Here is a 20,708-nt window from a genome sequence, read left to right on the forward strand (position 1 = left end):
ACATTTTAACTAACTCATTACAGCTAGGTTGCTTTGAGTCTCCTTTGCCAAGGAACAAAGGCATCATATAGACAATTACATGAGCATAGATGATGCAGCATCTCATTGAACCCATGAACAGAAAATGCAAAGCACTAGAAGACATGAAGAATGTTTGCCTTGCTCAGAAATGAGCTTCTCGTCAGATTGTGTCCTTTGGTTATTTTTAAAATCTGACACTGTGGAAATACGACACAAATGAAATCCAAGAAAACGTGTCGGTTTGGAGTTTTGGTCACTTCTGTATAGATGCGAACCCTCAGCAACCCTGTCTCTCTTCTCACCTCTTTCTCTATTCCCTTACTTGCTGCACTGCTCCAGACACACAGATGTACTGGGTTGAGGGTTTTGCTTGTTTCTTGATTTAGGCGGTTTTTTGTTTTGGTTTAGTTTGGTTTTTTTGCTTCTTTTAAATAATTTATGTATGATATACATATCATACGTGATATACATGGATGTACATACAAAACCTTGTTCCATCCAGTCTAAACAGATGTACTCAGCCCCTTTATCTTGCCTTCCTGCATGCATATGAAGCTGCACATACCCTACAACTCATCTTAGTGACACTATGCCACACAGGATTTCTGAACACTGGCTGGAAACTAATATGATGCTGGAAAAATCAACAGCACACCAAAGTGAAAGCCTCTGCAGGTCTCTTTCCATCTTTCAGATGACTACCATGCCTTTTCCTGTTTCTTCTCATAGTTTCTTAGCCCTGGGAAGAGGTTGCACTCCCTGCAGCTAGAGATTAACTAAAGCTAATTTTGTCTAATTTTATGTAAAGCTGATTAAAGTAGGTAAATGCAAAACAAATTTTAGTAAATGGCTCTGTATCCATGCATGAGAAAATATAAATGGAAGTTAACTGTGCAATTGCCCAGAGGTTTAACTATCCCATTAATACATATGGACTCATATTTTTGTTGTGGTGCTGTGAATAGTAAAAATCTGATGCCTTCTCTCCTTAATAAAGGAATCACTGGGATCATATGAATCACCGTAATTCCACTTAAAAAAAGTATTCTTCATGAAATGTGTTTAAATCATATTTCTCAACAGGTTCCATCACTTAAACTCAAATATGGGAATTACAAAGCCCAAGAAGTGACGTAGTACTTAAATTCTAAAAATAAAAAGTTTGCAAAATAAAAATCTGTACAAGGTTTCAAAAAGCAGATACTTAAATCTAATTATAACTTCATCTAGGACATACATATGTAGAAATACTTCTTTTCTCACCATTCTAACATCAAGAATCATTCTGGAAGTCATTTTGATGAGACAACACTAACATTTCTTCATTAGTATTTTCCTCTTACTTAAAATATCTTCTGCAGTATGAAAACAAGAGACAGAGTAAAGCTTTTAATAAATCATTGCTTAAATGTTTAAATTATGTCTCAATTTTAAATTCTTGATTCTTCTGTAACGAACAATTCAGTCTAAAGTCTACTTCAGTCTAGATTACATAATAGAAATTGAATACTTGGTGCTGTTTAAGTACCTAAGAACTTACAATGAAGCTCTGGAACACTTTATCTGCACTTTCTATGTAAGTTAAATGAATTTTAAAAAATAGAACAACTCACAGTCTGATCAAAAAGGGATGGTTGACTTCTTTCAAAACCGACTTTTCATTGTGCACATGTTGCTCTTGCTTCAGTCGAATGACATCAGGAATGCTCATTACTTTCAGTGCAAAGTAACGTTTGGCCATTTTTTCCTTCACCAGATGAACACGCCCAAAGGTACCCGTGCCTGAAAAGTTGAAGAAGAAATGTCAACTTACTGTAAAAAAGGAAAACAGCAAAGGTAATTTACTATATTAAATCTACGGGAACGCAATTCCTGGTTTGGATTTTTTCCTCATCAATACATTGGTATTACATTTGAACTGTTTTCACACAATGTCTAGAGTTGTGGTCAACAGCTCAATGTCCAGCTGAGACCAGTAACGAGTGGTGACCCACAGGGATCGGTCTTGGGATCAGTCTTTTTTAACATCTTTATCGGTGACATGGACAGTGGGATTGAGTGTGCCCTCAGCAAGTTTGCCGATGACACCAAGCTGTGTGGTTCGGTTGATACTCTGGAGGGAAAGAATGCCATCCAGAGGGACCCTGACATGCTTGTGAGGTGGGCTGATGCCAACTTCAGGAAGTTTAACTGCAACAAATGAAAGGACCTACACCCGGGTCAGAGCAATCCCAGGCACAGCTACAGGTTGGGCAGAGAAGAGATTCAGAGCAGCACTAAGGAGAAGGACTTGGGAGTATTGGTCAAAGAGAATATGACCATGAGCCAGCACTGTGTCCCTGCAGCCCAGAAAGCCAACCGAATTCTGGGCTCCATCAAGAGAAGCATGACCAGCAGGTCAAAGGAGGTGATCCTGCCCCTCTACTCTGCTCTCATGAGACCTCACCTGGAGTACTGTATGCATGGTGCCCTCAGCATAAAAAGAACTGTTGGAACAAGTCCAGAGGAGGGCCACAATGATGATTAGGGGGCTGGAGCACCTCCTGTATGATGACAGGCTGAGAAAGTTGGGGCTGTTCAGTCTGGAGAAGGCTACATTAAGACCTCATAGCAGCCTTCCAGTATCTGAAGGGGGACTACAGGGATGCTGGTGAGGGACTCTTCATTAGGGACTGTAGTGATAGGACAAGGGGTAACGGGTTGAAACTTAAACAGTGGAGGTTCAGATTGGATATAAGGAAGAAATTCTTTACTGTTAGGGTGGTGAGGCACTGGAATGGGTTGCTCAAGGAACTTGTGAATGCTCTCCATCCCTGACACTGTTCAAGGCTGGGTTGGACAGAGCCTTGGGTGACATGGTTTAGTGTGAGGTGTCCCTGCCCATGGCAGGGGGTGGAACTAGATGATCTTGAGGTCCTTTCCAACCCTAACTAGTCTATGATTATATGATTCTGTGATTCTGTCACTGAGAATAGATGTTTGCAGTGACTCAGGTGAGGAGATTATTCCTTTAAATGTGCACAGAGAGGTGAAGTCATTCAGTAGGATAAGAATGATGGGAAAAAAACACTTTGCTGACCCTTCTAAAAGCAAAATAAAAAATCTGCTTATAGTGTTGCATTATTGTATTACATGGAAACAGGAGATCTGAGGCACCCTTTTTTTGTAGTTAATGTATTCCTTCTTGCAATTCACTCTTCAAAATATAAAAGGAAAATAAAAGCATACAGCCTTTTAAGTAATTTATTATGCATTTCTCTTTTCAATACAGTAGTCATTAAAATTCCTTATAAGCACATTGCACTCCAGACAATTGCACATGACTGAACTTAGTATTTCTTTTATTTTGAAGTGAAAGTTAAAACTAGTACATTTAGCCACACTGATATTTGTACTACAGCACAGCATTATGCATTTGAAGACAAACACACATGTCCAGCTTGTCGGGTGGTTGCTCATTGTTTTTTCATTCATTAAGCAATGCCATGTAGGCTCCTTTAGAACAATAAAATAGATACTAGGATGCTTGGCATTCAAATCAATTTCCTAACTTGTAAGAAGTCGCTGTCTTGTTGAGAAGACCTGGCTCAGTATTATTAACTAGTATGTCAACTGATTTCTAATCACTCTGGCCAGTTATGTATGATCAATCCATACTACAAGACAATTTTCTAAGATGTGTAGTGGGTACAGAAAGATGATTAAGTAAGTGAAAGGAAACAGATAATTTGAGGAGGGGCAGGGGGGGTTTGAGGAGGGGCAGAGGGGTGGGAAGAAAGTAAGGGGAAGATGGCAGTGGGATGCAGACCAGAAAATTACTTGGGGAAGGGAGGAAAAAACAAGTGGTTTTGCTTCCAGTAGCTTCAATAAACTGGAGATACTATTTTATAAAAAGTTTGTTTTCCATATGTGTATTCTTACCTAAAACATTTACATTTAATTAAGTTATTCTTTCCAGTCACTTGCAATATTTTTTAAGAACATGCCCTTTACTAACAAAATACTCATATTACAAACTTGAAACTAAAGACTTCAGTGATCCAGTTTGATGGAACTTGCTGTTTCATTACCAACACAGCTTTCAAAACCAGCTTTCGAGATAAAACTTCTCACCAGACAAACCTATCAAGGATTACAATTGACCAAGCACAAAAGATTCTATCAAAAGTTTTTCATTCCCACCCGTCCTGAGTTACAGTTCTTTAAGCATGAAAACAGTACACAGGTCTTAGATAAAGCCCGCTGTTACAGTGAAGTAAGCCATCAGGTTACCCTGAGAAATTTATCATGCAATTAAATTCCTTAGCAATGCAGCCACATTACATAACTATACATTATTTGCACATGACACAACCTTATTTGCATGGGGATGGGCTTCTGAAGAAAAAAAAGAAAAAGAAAAGGTCCACAAGCTTTCAAGCAGAGCCACCTGTTAAAGCTGTTTAAAATATTTATTATTTACATCTGCATTGAATGCACAGACAAAAAAAATAACTTAGGTTAATTCAGAATTAGGAGCTGAAATTTAAGTTCCGAGTAAAAACACTGTCAAGAACAAACACAGTCATACTGCACAATGAAAGTAAAAATCATCTTACATTTTGAAGACTTGAAAATGTGGACTCAGGGAAATTAACAGCACCAACACACAAAGTAAATGCTGGGTTTATGCACATTTTGATACTTGTATGAACAAAGTACTTCCATAGACATATTTAACAGGAAAATCAGAAGGGAACACATAGCTAATTGTTCCTAAATCTCTAGTGATCTCATATTTTATGACTTGTTCTACATGCCCTAGAAATTTTTGGTTTAGAATGCTTTAATTTTTCCTTATGTTATTGGTCTAACTTTACAAATGGTGTTGCTCAGAAATAACAATAATAATAGCAATCACAAGTTCCATCCATTTTCAAAGGACCTGTAAGGGACTTACTTAGCAAGAGTTCTAAATTTGGAAACACGGTCTCTTTAAAAATGTCTCTGCCAGGAACAGCAAAGCCTGGCAGGCTATTCCAGAATAGTGGCAAGCACCTAATCTAGAGAGCATCTGGGAAAACCAGAAGACCACACAGACAGGCAAGAACACACAACCTCCCTAACCAGTTTTATTGTTGAACTGATTGCAGGCAAGTCTTTTTCAAATACCTTTAGCCCAGTTTCATGTAACTATGGAAATCAAGATGACAATACAGACCAAGAAGCCACCTAACATTTGTTTTCAGACATCTCATAATATGAAGTTTTTTCCCCACTCAAGTCTTCACAGAAAATCCATTAGGCCTGCATCAGTTGGTAGTGACAGTATTCAGACATACAAATACCACCCTCCTAGCACTGCTGAGAAAAAAATATGCTGTCTAAAAGCCCTAAGGAAAAATTGCAGCAATGTTCTGGAAAGATGTCTGGAATTTACTTATATCATTTAAGCTATTCAGTCAAACAGCTCTCACTGGAAAAGAAATACATAGTGAGCACTATGTATTTTTTTTAAGAAGACAAAAAAGACTTTAAATATGTGGGAGCCATTAACAACAGGGAGCATGGGAAGCCTTTTTTTATCATTATGTTTTAGCCAGTCTTCACAAAACCAGGTAAAGTCTGCATACAAAGATGACTACAGTTCAAGTATCTTACTTGAAACTTTTGGTGTGGATCTTCTGCTCATGCTTTCAGCCATTTCTGCAAAGATTTTAAAATTTCTATTCCTTGCAAATAAATGCAGGAGGCAGAGAAGGACACAATAGTCAAGGTGGGAAGCTGCATGAAGGTGTTGTTATGGTTGTTTAGCACAGTCAAGAAAATCTCGCTGTTTTATAAAAACAAGTCTTACTGCTGTGACCAGGTGGAAGTTCTGCTCCACATTCATGGGAAGAAAACTAAAAATAAAATTAAAGCAGCAAACTGGCAGCATGTAAGATGGAACCCCAGCTCCATAAATTTGAAAGAAGGCTTTTGGAAGCAAAAAAAGGCAGGGTAATGAGTCTCCTATCAAAGTATTGCTGCCTTCTGCTCTCCAGGGAGCAGACACTAAGCTCATGGAACAGCTTCTGCTAATCCCCAAGAAAGAAGTGTTTTTTTTCTTTTGCCCTAATCATCTCAGGGCTCAGCTAAATTTGACCTTCTGTGACAGGCAAGTAAACATTCCTTAGGACTACCTTAAAATAGAAATACTCTGTACTTGTCCATCTTGTACATAATAATGAAAGGAAATAGTGTTTACAGATTTGCACAATACTCTACACTAACATTTATTTAATGTTTAGTTCAAACCAAGAGAACTGTGGGGAACTGTGTACTGTTCTGTATGAGTGCTAGCCTGCTGAAAAAAGAGCAATGACTACACACACACATGCACACACATGTAAACCTATCCATCTCTATTACAGCATGTTTTAGAGAAAACAAGAAATGTACTTCTATCAGAAAATTATACCTCATGAAAAGACATTAGAAGGTTTGAAGGAGGATTTGTAGTTCACTTGCACAGTCCCTTTCTCCCTGCTAAGGCAAACAGCAAATGAAGGTTTCTGGCCACCAGTAATGAAAGCAAGTAAAGTGTGGCTGTGCTATTTGCAACATGCAACACAATTCAAGATTTTCAGGACAAAATGGGCAAACAGAATAAAACATACAAAATGCTTACCACTAATCCAGTATAATCTGTTTATAACACAGAAACAATATAATTTGGGGATCCCTCTACAAATTTAATATGGTTGCAGAACTTGAAGGAATGCCAGCAATCTTCTCAATTAGGTAACCTCATGTTAAACGCAAATAAAGGGAGGAGACCAAAAAATGCAGAGGACCAGCTTGGCCTAGGCATCAAACACAAGAAGGGCATTCTCAGTCTTAGAAAACAAGCTGGATTCCCTAATGCAGTGCCAAAATACCTTACCCAGTTTCCGGGATTTTAATCTCTTTGAAGCCTGGCAGAAAAGATTAAAGAATGTCGGAATATTTCTGATGTGCATTTAGATACTTTTGACACTAGGAAAACCAATCCTGCAGCTTCTGATTTGCTAAAACAATTGAGTGAGTAGTCAGGTAGTGACTGTTTTGCTATTGATGTGACTAACTTAATACTCTGTTTGCCTCCTTATTTGCTCCTACTAATTAGGGACAGCTGTTCCAGGTTTCCATCCTTTCAGTACCTAGCTCTTTCTTCAAACCAAGTTTGCCGTGCCTAGATGGCTACTACCTGTTTTAATGAAGAATAAACTAGGTCATGTGAGATCCATGACCCTGAGGCCTGTTTTCCGAGTCCCAAAGGGGTTGGTCCTGACCTCCAGAAGATGCCCAGAAAAGGTATTGTATGTATTTGCTTTTGTTTACAGTTAGAGGAAACATTTCCTATCATGTCACATGTTAGTCTACATTGGTAGCCACAGGCACAAGACTTAATTATGTTGAATATCAAGAGATAAACTATGTGAATTGCATCACTATTGAATGTCAAATTTGTCTGCCATTTAATCTGTCTCACCTTCAAATGCAACTTGAACAGCCTAGCAATACATGTCTTCAACAGGGGAGATGGACTTGTCAGTAGCTCTTGACAAAGAAGGGGAAGAAATGGCACAGCAAAGGAAACCAGCCTGCTCAGACAGACTGGTAATCAGAAGATTAACAATTGAGAGAAATATATGGGGAAACCACTTGACAGGAGCAACTGTGGGCTCCTACAACAGAAAACATGGCTGGCATATGAAAAGGCCAACACTGAACAAGAATAATAATTTTGGTCATCATAGTAGCCAAGTTCACCTGCTACTTTTCAACCAACAGATGCCTGAGTGTCAACTCAAAATCCCTTGCAGATTGCCACTCAGCCTTCTCAAATTCATTTTCTTCAGTGGTCTATAAACCAGCTGTGGATTGCCCATTGTAAGCCTTAGACCACTGCCTCCATGCTTCTGTACCATTCTAGAGGGTTCTGATCTAGACATGAAAAACACACACGGGAAATAAAGAAATTTAAAGGCTGCCCCTTGTTCTGTCTAGAGCTGTACCTCATGCTATTTGAAGAAGTAAATGCCAGACAATACTTTTTGCAAAGCTTTTTTATATTCTTTAATATACGCGGTCTGAAGAAACAGTCTGATTAAAAGAGGTTAAAAGCACAGAAAGTAGAGGTGCCTTGTGTAGTGCTCACCCTGAGCAGCATCCATCATATGCAGCTGTGCCAGAGTAGCTTGCTTCTGTGACTTTATTAATTTATCCATTACGCTATAATTCAGTTTACACTAGGAACTCCTTGGATAGAGAAAATGTCTTTTTACTTAGCAGTAATGTGAGATACTACACAACAAGAAATATGCCAGACACATTCCAGGCAAGACCATTACTTTTCAGTCTACGTGCCCCAGAAACTTTATTGCCACTAGCATACTAGTGGTTATCTCTTACTTCTATTTTGGATTCTAGACTTATATGTCATTAACCCATTTCTCAACCAAAAACTCAGTATCATTAATTCTTTATCCCAGCTCAGGTGAAGCTGAAAAGTAGTAATGCATGTCAGAAGCACAGCCTAGCTTTTGACTCAAAAGATGTTGCTGGAAAAAGCATCCAAATTTTTTGCTGCTTCCAGATTCCAAACATCTGACATTTTTCAGGTTCTTTCTTACTTGCTATACAGTGAACCTACAACAATACAATGCTAAAACTACATGTAACAATCCTTTTCAGCTGTGCACAAGATTTGGTATGCCAGAAGAATACCAAACAATTGTTGTCAACAACTCCAGTTGGTGACCCACCCATTTAAATCTTTCTAAATTACAATCCTTAAGAATTGAAAAGATGGGAATCAGCAGGCTAATTAATACCTATCAGTCAAGCTTCCTGTTTTTCACACAGCTCAGAGACAGTTCCAAATTTCCAAAAAGTGCCATTCAACAGAACACCCATTATGAGAGTTATTTTTCTAATTTTAGGTATTTTTTTTCTGGCTCACAACTTATTAGGTGTCTATAAAACTACTATAAATACCAGCATGCCTTTAAACAAAATAAGCAGAAGCCTTGAAAGTTTCTCCTCTTTATTTTGAAATACCAGGGACCAATAAATAAATGAGACCAGAAAGTCACCAGCCTGCTGGTGATAAGATGACCTTTAATCCTTTACATTTCTAAACAGCTCTTAGAACATGGACTTTAAATGCATGTCCATGTCCCTTCACAAAACTTTAGCATTCATAATCTTCAGGACAATTCTTATAAAACTAGTATTTACCCACTTGGCTCTTCTGTGGTATTTCTGTAACTCCTCCCATGCTTTCCACTACTTGTGATCTGTGGCACATTGATATAAAGATTATGAACAGACAAATAGATTAGTTTTTCCTCTGTATTGAAAACAAGACATTACAAAGCCATTATTAGTCATACTTTTACCTACTTAAATACCACACATGAAGTGTTGGAAGGCCTCAACTGCAAAACTGTTGTATTTTTTTTTTTATTAAAATAGCTCCATAGAAACCTTTAAAGATATATACCTTTTTTACCTAGAAACTAAGTGCTACACCACTTTGGCTGCAGTACATTTATGAGGCCTGTTAAATTATATCAAACCTCTGCTAAAAGTAAAATGTATCAATCTGTATTGACCTGAATCAAAAAGACATTGGTCTATCACATTTTCGGAAGGCGAGTGCAGTTAAGCTAAGAATCATTTATCTATCTGGCTAGCAATAGAGTCTAAGTTAAAATAATACAGAGTATTATCTATTTCATCTGATAATTAAAGCATTATCAAAACCTGACACTTTTTAATAGCTGGTGAAGAATACAGAAATTAGAAAGTATACTAGAAAGAGAAGCCATGTTTGAACTTTTCAGAATTATAAAAAGTCACTAAAATCCTTTTCACAGAATTTCTTCTTTCTGGTAGTGACAAATTAAAATAAGTACATTAACAGATCTTTTTGGAATGTAAATATTAAAGAAAATATTTTCATCTAAGAAAAGTAAACAAAAATAAAACTGATGACTAATAAAACAAACACAAATGCAATAACCTATCGAAGTTTTAAAGAGTCACTTTGTTCCCTAGAAGTTGAAGTTGCCTGGAGTTCTGATACAGATCAGATATCAAGCAGCACAGACTAACTTTAAAAGCAGCCCCCTCTGAACTATGTGTGGCTAAATAGGGGTAGGTATCTGACACCTGATTAGCCACTTTCCTTTTCAACCCAGAAATATGTGTCTATAAACACATCTAGGATTTTTACATAAATCAGCATATTTTTGTCTTGAGATTCTTGATGTAAGTCAATTCCATATTACTGCAAAGAAAGTATAAGGCTTAATATTCTTGACTGTGTCCTTTTAAAAAGCAAACAAGAAAATCTTGTTAAAGTACAAAGGTTTATTATTGTTGAATGAATGTAATAAAAGCCACATTGTTTGCACTTGACCGACTTCCTCCTTCACCCGTGCTGAAGAGAAGCCTTTGAGGGACTCGTACCTCTTATAATACATTCCTTTCAATTACATTTCACTTCTATCTTCATCTAAAGTGGTGCTAAAGAAAAAATAAATCGAGGTGGACATTTCACATGCAGTGTACAAAACCTATATTTATAACTATTTTTGACACAGATTATCCATTTACTCCTTAATATGGTGTTTCTACAATGCTTTTAAAGTATGAGGTTGAGGAGTAAATTATGCTGAAGAGCACCTGGATAAGACAGATCAAAGACTCTGACCTAATTTAAATGTATCCAAGCATGTTTTAGTTCTCTTGTATGTTTCAGGAAATCATTACATAATCAACAGAAAGCTGTTCAAGATTACCTATTCCCTGACATTTTGCATGTTACTCCAGAATTACACGCAGAAGGCCCTAGTCCATAAACATATTTGCACATTTATGTACAAATATACCAGCAAAATTGAGATTTAGCTAGAAAAGACAGGCTAAAATCCAGATACTAATATTCAGAAAGCAAATTCTATCAAATTAACAGTGAAATTAAAGTCCAGTGGCAGCCAATACCTACTTCTCAATTTCTTTTTAAAGTGCAACATTTTTTCAGTCAGACTTTTAACTTTAAAATTTCACTGACCTAGCACTACCTCACGATAAGGAGGGAGGCGTAAAAACCTACCAAACAACAACCCAAAACAAGCCAACCAACCAAAACAAACACAAACCCTGTTGGACATTGATGTTGAAGACAAAGTATGTCCACTGAGTAGTAGTTAAAGGCCTTAAAGCATCAGAAAGTTTCTTCTTCACATCATACCTTCAAACCTTATTCTTTAAAAGAAAACTGCCATAGATGGCCATGCAGCCCGATATCATCTCTTCATGGTTGGACATTAAAAGGCACAATGGATATGCATACCAAAAGGCTGCCACTGTTCTTGGCATGTTGTTATTTATGGTGGGAACTTGTAAGAAGTCTTTTTACAATTTTTTTTTTTAAAGTAGTAAAATGCAGGCTAATAGTGTACAAACAGTAACTGACCAACTTGAGTGGACCCCAAACACAAGGCAAGAGACAGAATTCCTTCATTATTTCAGCAAACAACAACAGCCTCCCCAGACACCTTGAGTTGGAACTTTCTCACTTATTAAACAGCTTACCTTGGGACCAACCAGGTGAAATACTTGTTTACCTTGCCCTTGAGCTGTTATGCAGACAAAACCAGAAAAAGATTCCTGAAACAACTAAACCCTATTCTGAAGATTTAATTTAGTTTTATCTTTGTTTTGAATGGGTTTTACTGAGTACTAGAGGCTTTATTTTAATATTCACAAAGAACTTACGAGTTGTAACTATAGCAAAATTAATACCTTCCCAAAAGACTCAAATAATTCCTTTGCCTCTCTAAGCTATGATCAGTGTGCTGGACCACTGAGACCCTGTATTTTGTCTTCTGTAAATTAAGTTTTACAAAATAAAATCAAGCTACAAGCCAGTAAGAACCTTCTCTTAAAACACTATTTCAATCTGGTACAAGCACTGCAACTAGATCTTTTTTTGTTAAGGGTTAATACATTGAGAATTCATGAGTGGAACAAAGTATTTCTCAAAGGGAAGGCTTTGTTTATATTCATATGATATTCCTGAGAGACTGTAAAGATGCATTATAGCAGCCTTCCAATATCTGAAGGGGGCCTATAAGGATGCTGGGGAGGGACTCTTCATTAGGGACTGCAATGACAGGAAAAGGGGTAATGGGTTAAAACTTACGCAGGGGAAGTTTAGATTGGATATAAGGTGGAAGTTCTTAAATATAAGGGTGGTGTGGCACTGGAATTGGTTGCCCAGGGATGTTGTGAATGCTCCATCCCTGGTGGTGTTCAAGGGCAGGTTGAACAGAGCCTTGGGTGACCTGGTTTAGTGGGACGTGTCCCTACCCATGGCAGGGGGGTTGGAACTAGATGATCTTAAGGTCCTTTCCAACCCGAACTATTTCATGATTCCATGTATCTAAAATTTACTTCACATATTCATTACTCTTCCAAATACTCTCATACTATAATATACAAAAAATAGTATGGCACTGTCCAGGATATGGTGATGCAGTCACTGTTGTTTGGCATTAGAATGGACATAATATTCTCCACATAAAGAGCTATTATGTGAGAAAGAGGAAGCAAGTCTAGAATATCCAAATTAAGTTATATCTGATATGGAAGTAGAACAAATACACTAATACAAATATCAGGTTTCAAAATCCCAGTCTCCAAATTCCACTCTCAAGTGTCAATTAAACATCTCAGAAGAATATCTCTATAGTGCCCTGACATTACATCACCAATAGAAGACTGAAAATATTCTCTGTACTAATACACAATGTTACTGAAGACACGCCAATGTTAATTTAACACATTTAGTGTAAACACTTAAATGCTCTAGCAGAAAAGGACTGTGGTCTTTAAACTTTTTCATGCTATTCAGGATTGTATGGATCACTACACTGGTTTTGCTTAGTGTTTTGTTTGTTTTTTTTTTTTAACTCTATAATGCAGAAAATTATATCAAATCTCAACTGCAATCCTGCTATTTTCTAACTTCAGACTACAAAACTACTGAATCACAGAATAGATTATTTTTTCCTATTTTTTCTTTCATTTTTACAATACAGCTTCTTAAACAAAAAGACACTCTACCAAGTTTCCACAGTTAGAAACAAATTGCCCTTGTTAGTTTCATGTACTCACTTTCCCTCCCATCTTCCAAACTGGGATCTATTCTCTCACTAACATATACCTCTGAATATCACAGCTAAGAAAACCAATCAAGACAACAAATAAGACTTCAAATAGAACATTATACGTAACTGACAATCATTTAAAATGGACAAAGGTGAACCAGGATGAGAAAATCTGAGAATTTATGGCAGAGTACACCCAAACAGCCTACAAAAATTGTGACTCTCCAAAAACAAACTGTACAAGAAAACACAAATCAAGAGGTGACTGGGTCACTACGGTCAATACTAAAGTAAGTTTCAGACTCTGACACAAATCATAATAACACATAACAATGTGATTAATAATGCAAAAGTATAGACATTTTGGCTGATACAAGATGGCATTTTTGTGCTGGAAATATTTTCTGTACGATTTTTACACCCCCCCCCCCCTTTTTTTAGCATAAAATCATCTAAGGTACAATATGTAATCCCTATTTGCATGAGATACATATTGCTGATTTCCTACATCTGAAAACACAGGTGGGAAGATTAAATATGTCACAAACAGAAGATTGTTGCACAAATTTATAGACATAAATCTCATTCGCAAGGACTATTAGCTGCTCTTGAGCAAAATATTTAAGGAATAAACATATATAGGTATAAGAAAGAATTTCTCAGATTTGAAATTATCTATGAGCCACAATATGAAACTGAGAATTCTTTATACAGTCACATGAAGAGCAAAGGACAAAGTTCAAAATTAAACACTAGTGAAATAGGGAAATAAAATACCATACAGTGCACATGCTTCAATCACACATTGGCTAAGGCTTTTAAGATTCCTCAAAGAATGCTTCGCTTGGACAGGTGAGCACAATTATCATACTTTGATATAAGCTTATCAAGTTGCAATATTCACTCCTAAATTTCCAAGCTAATATAAACCATGGAGAAAAGTTAAACTAGTTACTTCTTGGAATATTATATCAAAATGCAGATAAGTGATTTCAAAGCCATTTTATACTTATAACATTTTTTATGCTTCTTTAAATTTTGTACAGTCTTTCAAAACACAGACCTCAAGTGTCATTTCTGATAGCAACTTTCATATTTGTGTTCAAACTTGATTTCTAAGTTGTTTAAGAGTAGGCCTTTCTTAAATATTATCTGTCAATTCAAGGACTGGTGCCATTAAAATAAAATATTAAAAAATCACCTCATCCTTACAGCGTAGGATTTGAACAGCACAAACTAAAATCCATATAAATCCAAAAGAAGGGAAAGAGTAGGCACATACATGAATGAGCACATACCCTACACAAATCTTCACATAAGACCTGAGAACTTGCCATGAAATCTGAAAGCCTTCAAAAACCACCAAATTATTTCCATTTCTAAGTGCACTGAGAAAAAAACAAAACAAAACAAAACAACAAAGACTACACAACTCTTCAAACGTATCTGAGTTTGGACTGATAAAACCTTATCCTTACTAAGAACCAGTGTTCAAAACTGACCTCAAATTACAGAATCTCAGCTTAACAATTCATTATATTCATCCAGTTAACTTGATGGTGACTAAGCTCAATGTAGCACATTGGCAAATCACTTAAGATGTGTAGGCAAGTCAATGAAAATGTTAAAAACTGCATTTCAGGACAACCATTTGGACAATACACTGACTCAGTACACATAGACAGCTCTCTACCCTGTCGGCTGGTTAATGTAAGGAATGCCTCAAATGGAAAGCAAAACTTTAAAAAGGAAACAAACAAAATATTTCCAAACCCCCTCTGCATTTTCTGTGACAATCAAAAGCATCAGGGCAGAACCTTGTGATCTAAAAATGACCTATCCATCCGTAGTGTTACACGGTTACATCCATTCTCACAAGCCCTTGTCTAGATGAAAGAGTTTAACTCTTACATGTACTGTATTTAACATACTTCATGGAAAGCAATTCTCAGTATTAAAGATTTTATCAATTGCTCTATTTCACAGGCCACGAGGACTTATTTCTCGCATCTTCACTCCTAATGATCTGTATGGTCATAAAGAGTATCCAGTATACTATATAGTAGCAATAATAGTGAAGACTAGTACACAGACCTTACTAATAGAAACACAATTTCCAAGCCCTTGTATCACAGTTATAGTTATGGGCTAGTCAGCCATACAGAGCCCTTTTTACATCCCCAGTGTTCTCATTTTCCAGTCACTGAAAGCAGTTAGTTATTAATACTCAAATCTCGGAAATCAAGTACTTTTTTCATAAGAATCTTTTTTTTTTTTCAGATTTTCAGTTATTTCACTCTGCTATCTTATCTATGTCTTCATGATATATTGAATTTCTTAGCAACATAAACCCATATACATGGATATATGGGCATTTATATATATATATATATTTACACACATACACCCATTTACCCAACCACAGGTTATTTTGTTTACTGCCATAGTTGCTTCTCACTTCTACTCTCTCACATTCTCTCACCCCATAAAAAAAACAACTCAGAATTAATTATCTGAACCTTTTCTGATATTTTTAAAAACAGGATAATAGTCTGCAGTAAAGAGAGAAATGAATAGCAAGTCCAACACCACTTTGATAGGACAGATTACATTTCAGCTATTTGAATTAATGAGCTGTATAGTTCACATGCCAAAAATATCTGACATGCCCTCGTAGGCTGTTTCTCCAAAATCGTAGCACCATTGATTACTAAGAGGTTCGTTCACTATTATAATTGAATTAGCACACCTTCCAGCAGATATGTTTTTAAATTATTCGTTTTAATTTTAAAGAATCATTTTTTTCAGTATAATCTATAATTCAGGACTTACTCTTACAGATATAGGGCACAAGCACAAATGTGCTATAATTAGAAGGCAAGGCAGGATATAAGGATCAGAAATTAAAGCAAAGTCGATCGATCTGGCCAGATCAACATTTCATATATAACCCAAATCAGTTGTAACTGACAGTTACTGGTATCCAATGGTTATTAGTTTATCATCCATTAACAGTTTTTTTATAGAAGATGGAACATGTTAGATTTTCAGCAACAACAATAAAAGGCATACTTCTGCCCTGAAGAGCGATGAAATATGTCAAACAAGAAAATTAGGCATATTAGATATTTACAGCTTTATGACCTGAACCGCAATTTGTTTCAGATGCTTATATGTTTCCTGTGAACAAGTAACAGCAACAGAGGATCAGGCAGAGATTTATAAAATTATTATTTCATACATAAGAGATCCTCCTAAACCAATCATGGGAGAGGAAACTAGCATTGCACTATCCAAAATATACCTCTTCAGGAGGTATCAGAAGGAAGCTGTGCCAACAACTAACACAAATACCTTCTTGACATAAAAATTAAATGTTACCCTTAATAGGATTTGCCAGTACACAAGCTAAGCACCATCAATGTTTAAAGAGCCCCAAAGCACCTGTTTTCATTGTATTGCCTTTTTTAGTCAAGTTTACTAAATTCCTAAGTCTTTAAAATGATATTTGTGTTCAACACGCAACAGTCTTTAGAGGTGTCTGTACTTTATGGTGCAGTAGTTCACACAAAACAAAAAAAAAAAGAAAAGGATTTGTCTTGGTTATAAACTAAACCAACTATGCAATGAAAGGCTCTCCAAAGCAAAGTGATCATACAGTACGGCTTTTTCTTGCTCTCCACTCTCTCTGCCCTGCCTGTGTCCTAGCATTTCTAGGTTGAGTGGGTGGTTGTTTGGGGTTTTTTTCCTCCTTTTTTTTTCTTTCCTATTACTACAATCATTGTTTAATTTTACATCAAGAATCATATTCCAGAGAATCAAGGGAGGTCAAGCAACAAAGCTGTGTTTGTTCTTAAGCAATGCAGCTCTTTAACAAAAATTAAAGCAAATTAAGCTAGAAATTACAACTAGTCCAGGAATATCTGGAGTTCTGAATCTCTCCCTAGCCGTTACACCAAATTGCCAGCAGATTTTTTTTTCCTTGTACAAATACTTTAAATGCCCAAACACATGAAAATTAGAGAGGTTTATCTGTGTATTTGATTACAGGAGATAAACTGGCAATATTAAATCAAGAGTTCACAACTTCAGGATATCAGTGAAGCCATAGCTGGCTTATTTCTACATAAAGCTGCTGGCATCACACAGTATTAAGCAGCAACAAGTCTAAGTCCATGTATACCAACAAAACCAAGCACTAGTAACATTTGTTTCTTCACATACAATCATTTATAATACCCAATTATGCTCCTAGCCAGACTTTGCCTCTTTTCTACTTGCTTTGTTCTGAAAAGAAAAATTATCATAAAAACACAAACCTACCTAAACAAAATGCAAAGGCATCTCGAACACAGCATTGAGTCCCCTTGTCCTACTCTCTTTTTTCAATGTAATTTTTAGGTAGAAAGTCCAACATTCTGAAGTAAAGGTAAAGCCTCACCTATGCATTCATCTCAGTTACTGCCTGCCAGCCTTGTCTGACTATTCATCCACTTTGGTAGTCTCCATTTCAGTAGGAACCCTCTTTATAAAAAATGTGAGTAAAAATCAAGAAGAATATTTAAAATTAACAGAGAGGTATGAAACCATGCCTCCAAATACATAGTGTCAACGCATTTTGTTTGCAATTAGATATTTAAGATCAAGATTTAAATACAAAATTAATGTATTGCAGGCTTTTACCACCGAAGTACACTCCTAAGAGGAAACTCCTCAAAGCAATATGAAACTAGCAAACGTAAGCCATGAAATCAGTAACTATGCAACCAACTCCTACTTCAGCTTTAAGTTATATGGGTTTATCTGCAGACCATCAGAAATAAAATAGGTTCCTGAGGGACTGGCTAATTAGCCACAAAGGCAACTGACTTTTACATTTCCCATTTCACAATGTTGCTTCTCTATTCACTGTGTATTGCAAGCTTTTTTTCAACAGATAAAGAAATCAGCGATAACTAACATCACCTGCAGTAAGGTACAATTCAGACATATTTCATGTTAAAGAATATTAAAAATCATTGCTACACAGGATTTTTGAGATTACGTTTCTCAATCTGCCTCTATGTCAATCAGGGTGAATATTTACGGAATTACACCGTAGCAACATCTTAGCCTTAACTTCTGCTTACAAAATTAAATAATGTACACTTCCCTCCCTACCCCCCCCCCTCCAGGGGGAGTAGCATAATTTCAAAATATCCTTTAGATTTCAGGTCTCAAATACTGTTATTTCACAGAATACAAATGATCCACTCAAACTGTCCTATCACAGATCACCAGAGTAATGTTTCCCCAGAATTATCTCAAATCAAGTCAACAAGGCTGTACTCTGCCTTAACCCACATGCAACAGTGCAGCAGGAGCACTGAAAAATTTAGGCCTATCTAACAAAGGCAGAAAAATCATCCCCACTGCCACCAAAATAAATCTTTTTAAGTTTAATAGTGTTGCAGATAAAGAGCCGAGTTAATTCTAGAAACTCTCTTTATTTAGCATGAAGGATACAGTTTTTATTAAACACTTAAAAGGGATAGCTTTCATAAGCTTTATAGCATCAGTGATGGATGTTCCCCAATTTGTTTCCACTCTCCAACTGATGAAGGATGTAATGCATACAACTGTTTTTTTAAACAAAAAACAAACAACAAAACACAAACTTAAATGAAACACCTTTTTTCCCCTAAAAGAAATGTATTTCCATGTCTTTTAAAATATTTTACAACAGCACTGGTGCTAGTTCTTTTCTTTTTTCTTTTTTCAGATTCTTTCCAAATCTCTTCTCAATTACTTTGTTTTCCTTCTCATGGTTCTGTGTTTTAGGACACACTTTCTCTCTGGCAGCTTCTTTCCAAAAGGAAAAAAAAAAAAAGTATCTAAACCAACTTTAATTAAGGAAAATTTTCCACTAACAGATCTAAGGAATCTATGTCAATCACTTAAAAAGGAGGAAGAACAATGTTGTTAGTTCAGTATACTTTCCATATCCACCACTCATGAGTGTGACAACGGGGTGGGTTAAAAAAGGACGTACTGCAGAAGTCTTCATAGGCCTTTGAAAGTCACAGAAGTCAGGAAGAGTTTAGTGTCTTCAGAACTCAAACTGAGAGTACCAACACACAAACTGAAACAGTTTGACAAAAGAAGTAACAAATTTAGAAACAGACTGAGGAGCAGCTGTCCTCATTATTCATTCTCCAGGGACAGACAAGGAGTTACCCACTAATTTTCCTGAAAACAAACTAAAATTTTACAATGCATACTCTGAAGTTATTTTTAGCAGGCCATGAAAATTAAAACTGTACAAGCTATCATCTCCCGCACCCAAGAAGCTGTAATGGTAAGAAGCCAATAGCAAGCTGTGGGCAAGAGGTCTGAGGCTAGAAGCCTGTCATCAGTTTTGGGAGAGGTGGCTAGAAGAATCTTGCTATTACAGCACCCAGAAGTTTCACATAAACTCAGTCAGCTCCCAGACTCTTGATTTTTATACTTGCCATCTTTATACCTATTATGGTGCATTCTAATTAGTAGATCAGCAAAGTAAAAATCTTACACCCAGTTCAGCTTGTTCTTGAAGAGTCTATGGAGAGCTCTCTTAGCATCTACCAAAACAATTCTGGAGCATTTAATTTACTGACTGGAGAGATACCTGAGAGGCATACAAAGCAGCACTAATTAGACATTTTGTTTTAATCCAGAGAGCTCCGTTCACCTTCAACAGTAATGCCAGTGTCATTACCGTAACTATTTCAGATTGCTCAGAGTCTCCATATTGCCCAACACAAACAGAACAACATTAAGCAAATGCCAGAATGCTGTTTAAGAAATTACATTTTAATGAAGAACCATACTAAAACTCATGAAAAATACTGCATACTGGGCATCTTAAATCATCACTTCTAATTATTTTGTAACAAGCCATTACCTCCTTTGCAAGAAACATGTTCAGAAAAAAATCCCATACCTTGTTAGCCCTACATGCTTTCCTCTCATATTAGACAATGTCAGAGATTAAACAGTCACATTTTCAAGGCTAAAATAATGTATTGCACTGATAGCTTTAGTACTTTTCAAAAATATGCATAATGACAAATGTACACAAGAAAAACAAATGCATGTTCACATCACAGATTACAACTGCTAATAATAGTTTATATTATATATTTCTTCTGCCTGGATTTGTCTTTTTGAATAAATACAAATAATTACACCTGAGTTGTTGCAAATTGCATCGTAGAATCAAATTAACAAATACCAGATATGTGATCTTTCATGAAAACTTAGGTCAGAATCATCCCTTTAAGGAAGTAAAAAATACCCTAGGGAAAACAAATAATTGCTATACGTTCTAGATACTGTACGAATAGTTTGTAGAAACAAAAATCTGCTAAGTGCAATAGAAAGCCAATTAAGAAGTGTTGCATCCCTAAGAGAAGTAGTGTAGCAGGAAGACCAGGAGACCTCCTTGGATGGACAAGGAGCTGCTGAGGAAACTTCAAAGGAAAA

General features: G+C 36.4%; 1 protein-coding gene across 3 annotated transcripts in view; it reads right to left on the reverse strand.

Annotated features, from left to right (window-relative positions):
• The window catches only part of PRKX (protein kinase cAMP-dependent X-linked catalytic subunit), a 57,155-nt gene that overhangs the window by 25,550 nt on the left and 10,897 nt on the right, over positions 1-20,708 (reverse strand). For all 3 annotated transcript variants that reach the window (XM_031051020.2, XM_005151548.4, XM_031051021.2), the window contains exon 2: positions 1,635-1,803. In XM_031051020.2, coding sequence (XP_030906880.1) covers positions 1,635-1,803 — 169 coding nt within the window. The remainder of the gene's footprint in view (positions 1-1,634; positions 1,804-20,708) is intronic.

The sequence above is a fragment of the Melopsittacus undulatus genome, chromosome 2 (genome assembly GCF_012275295.1).
Source record: "Melopsittacus undulatus isolate bMelUnd1 chromosome 2, bMelUnd1.mat.Z, whole genome shotgun sequence".
Classification (NCBI taxonomy): Eukaryota; Metazoa; Chordata; class Aves; order Psittaciformes; family Psittaculidae; genus Melopsittacus; species Melopsittacus undulatus.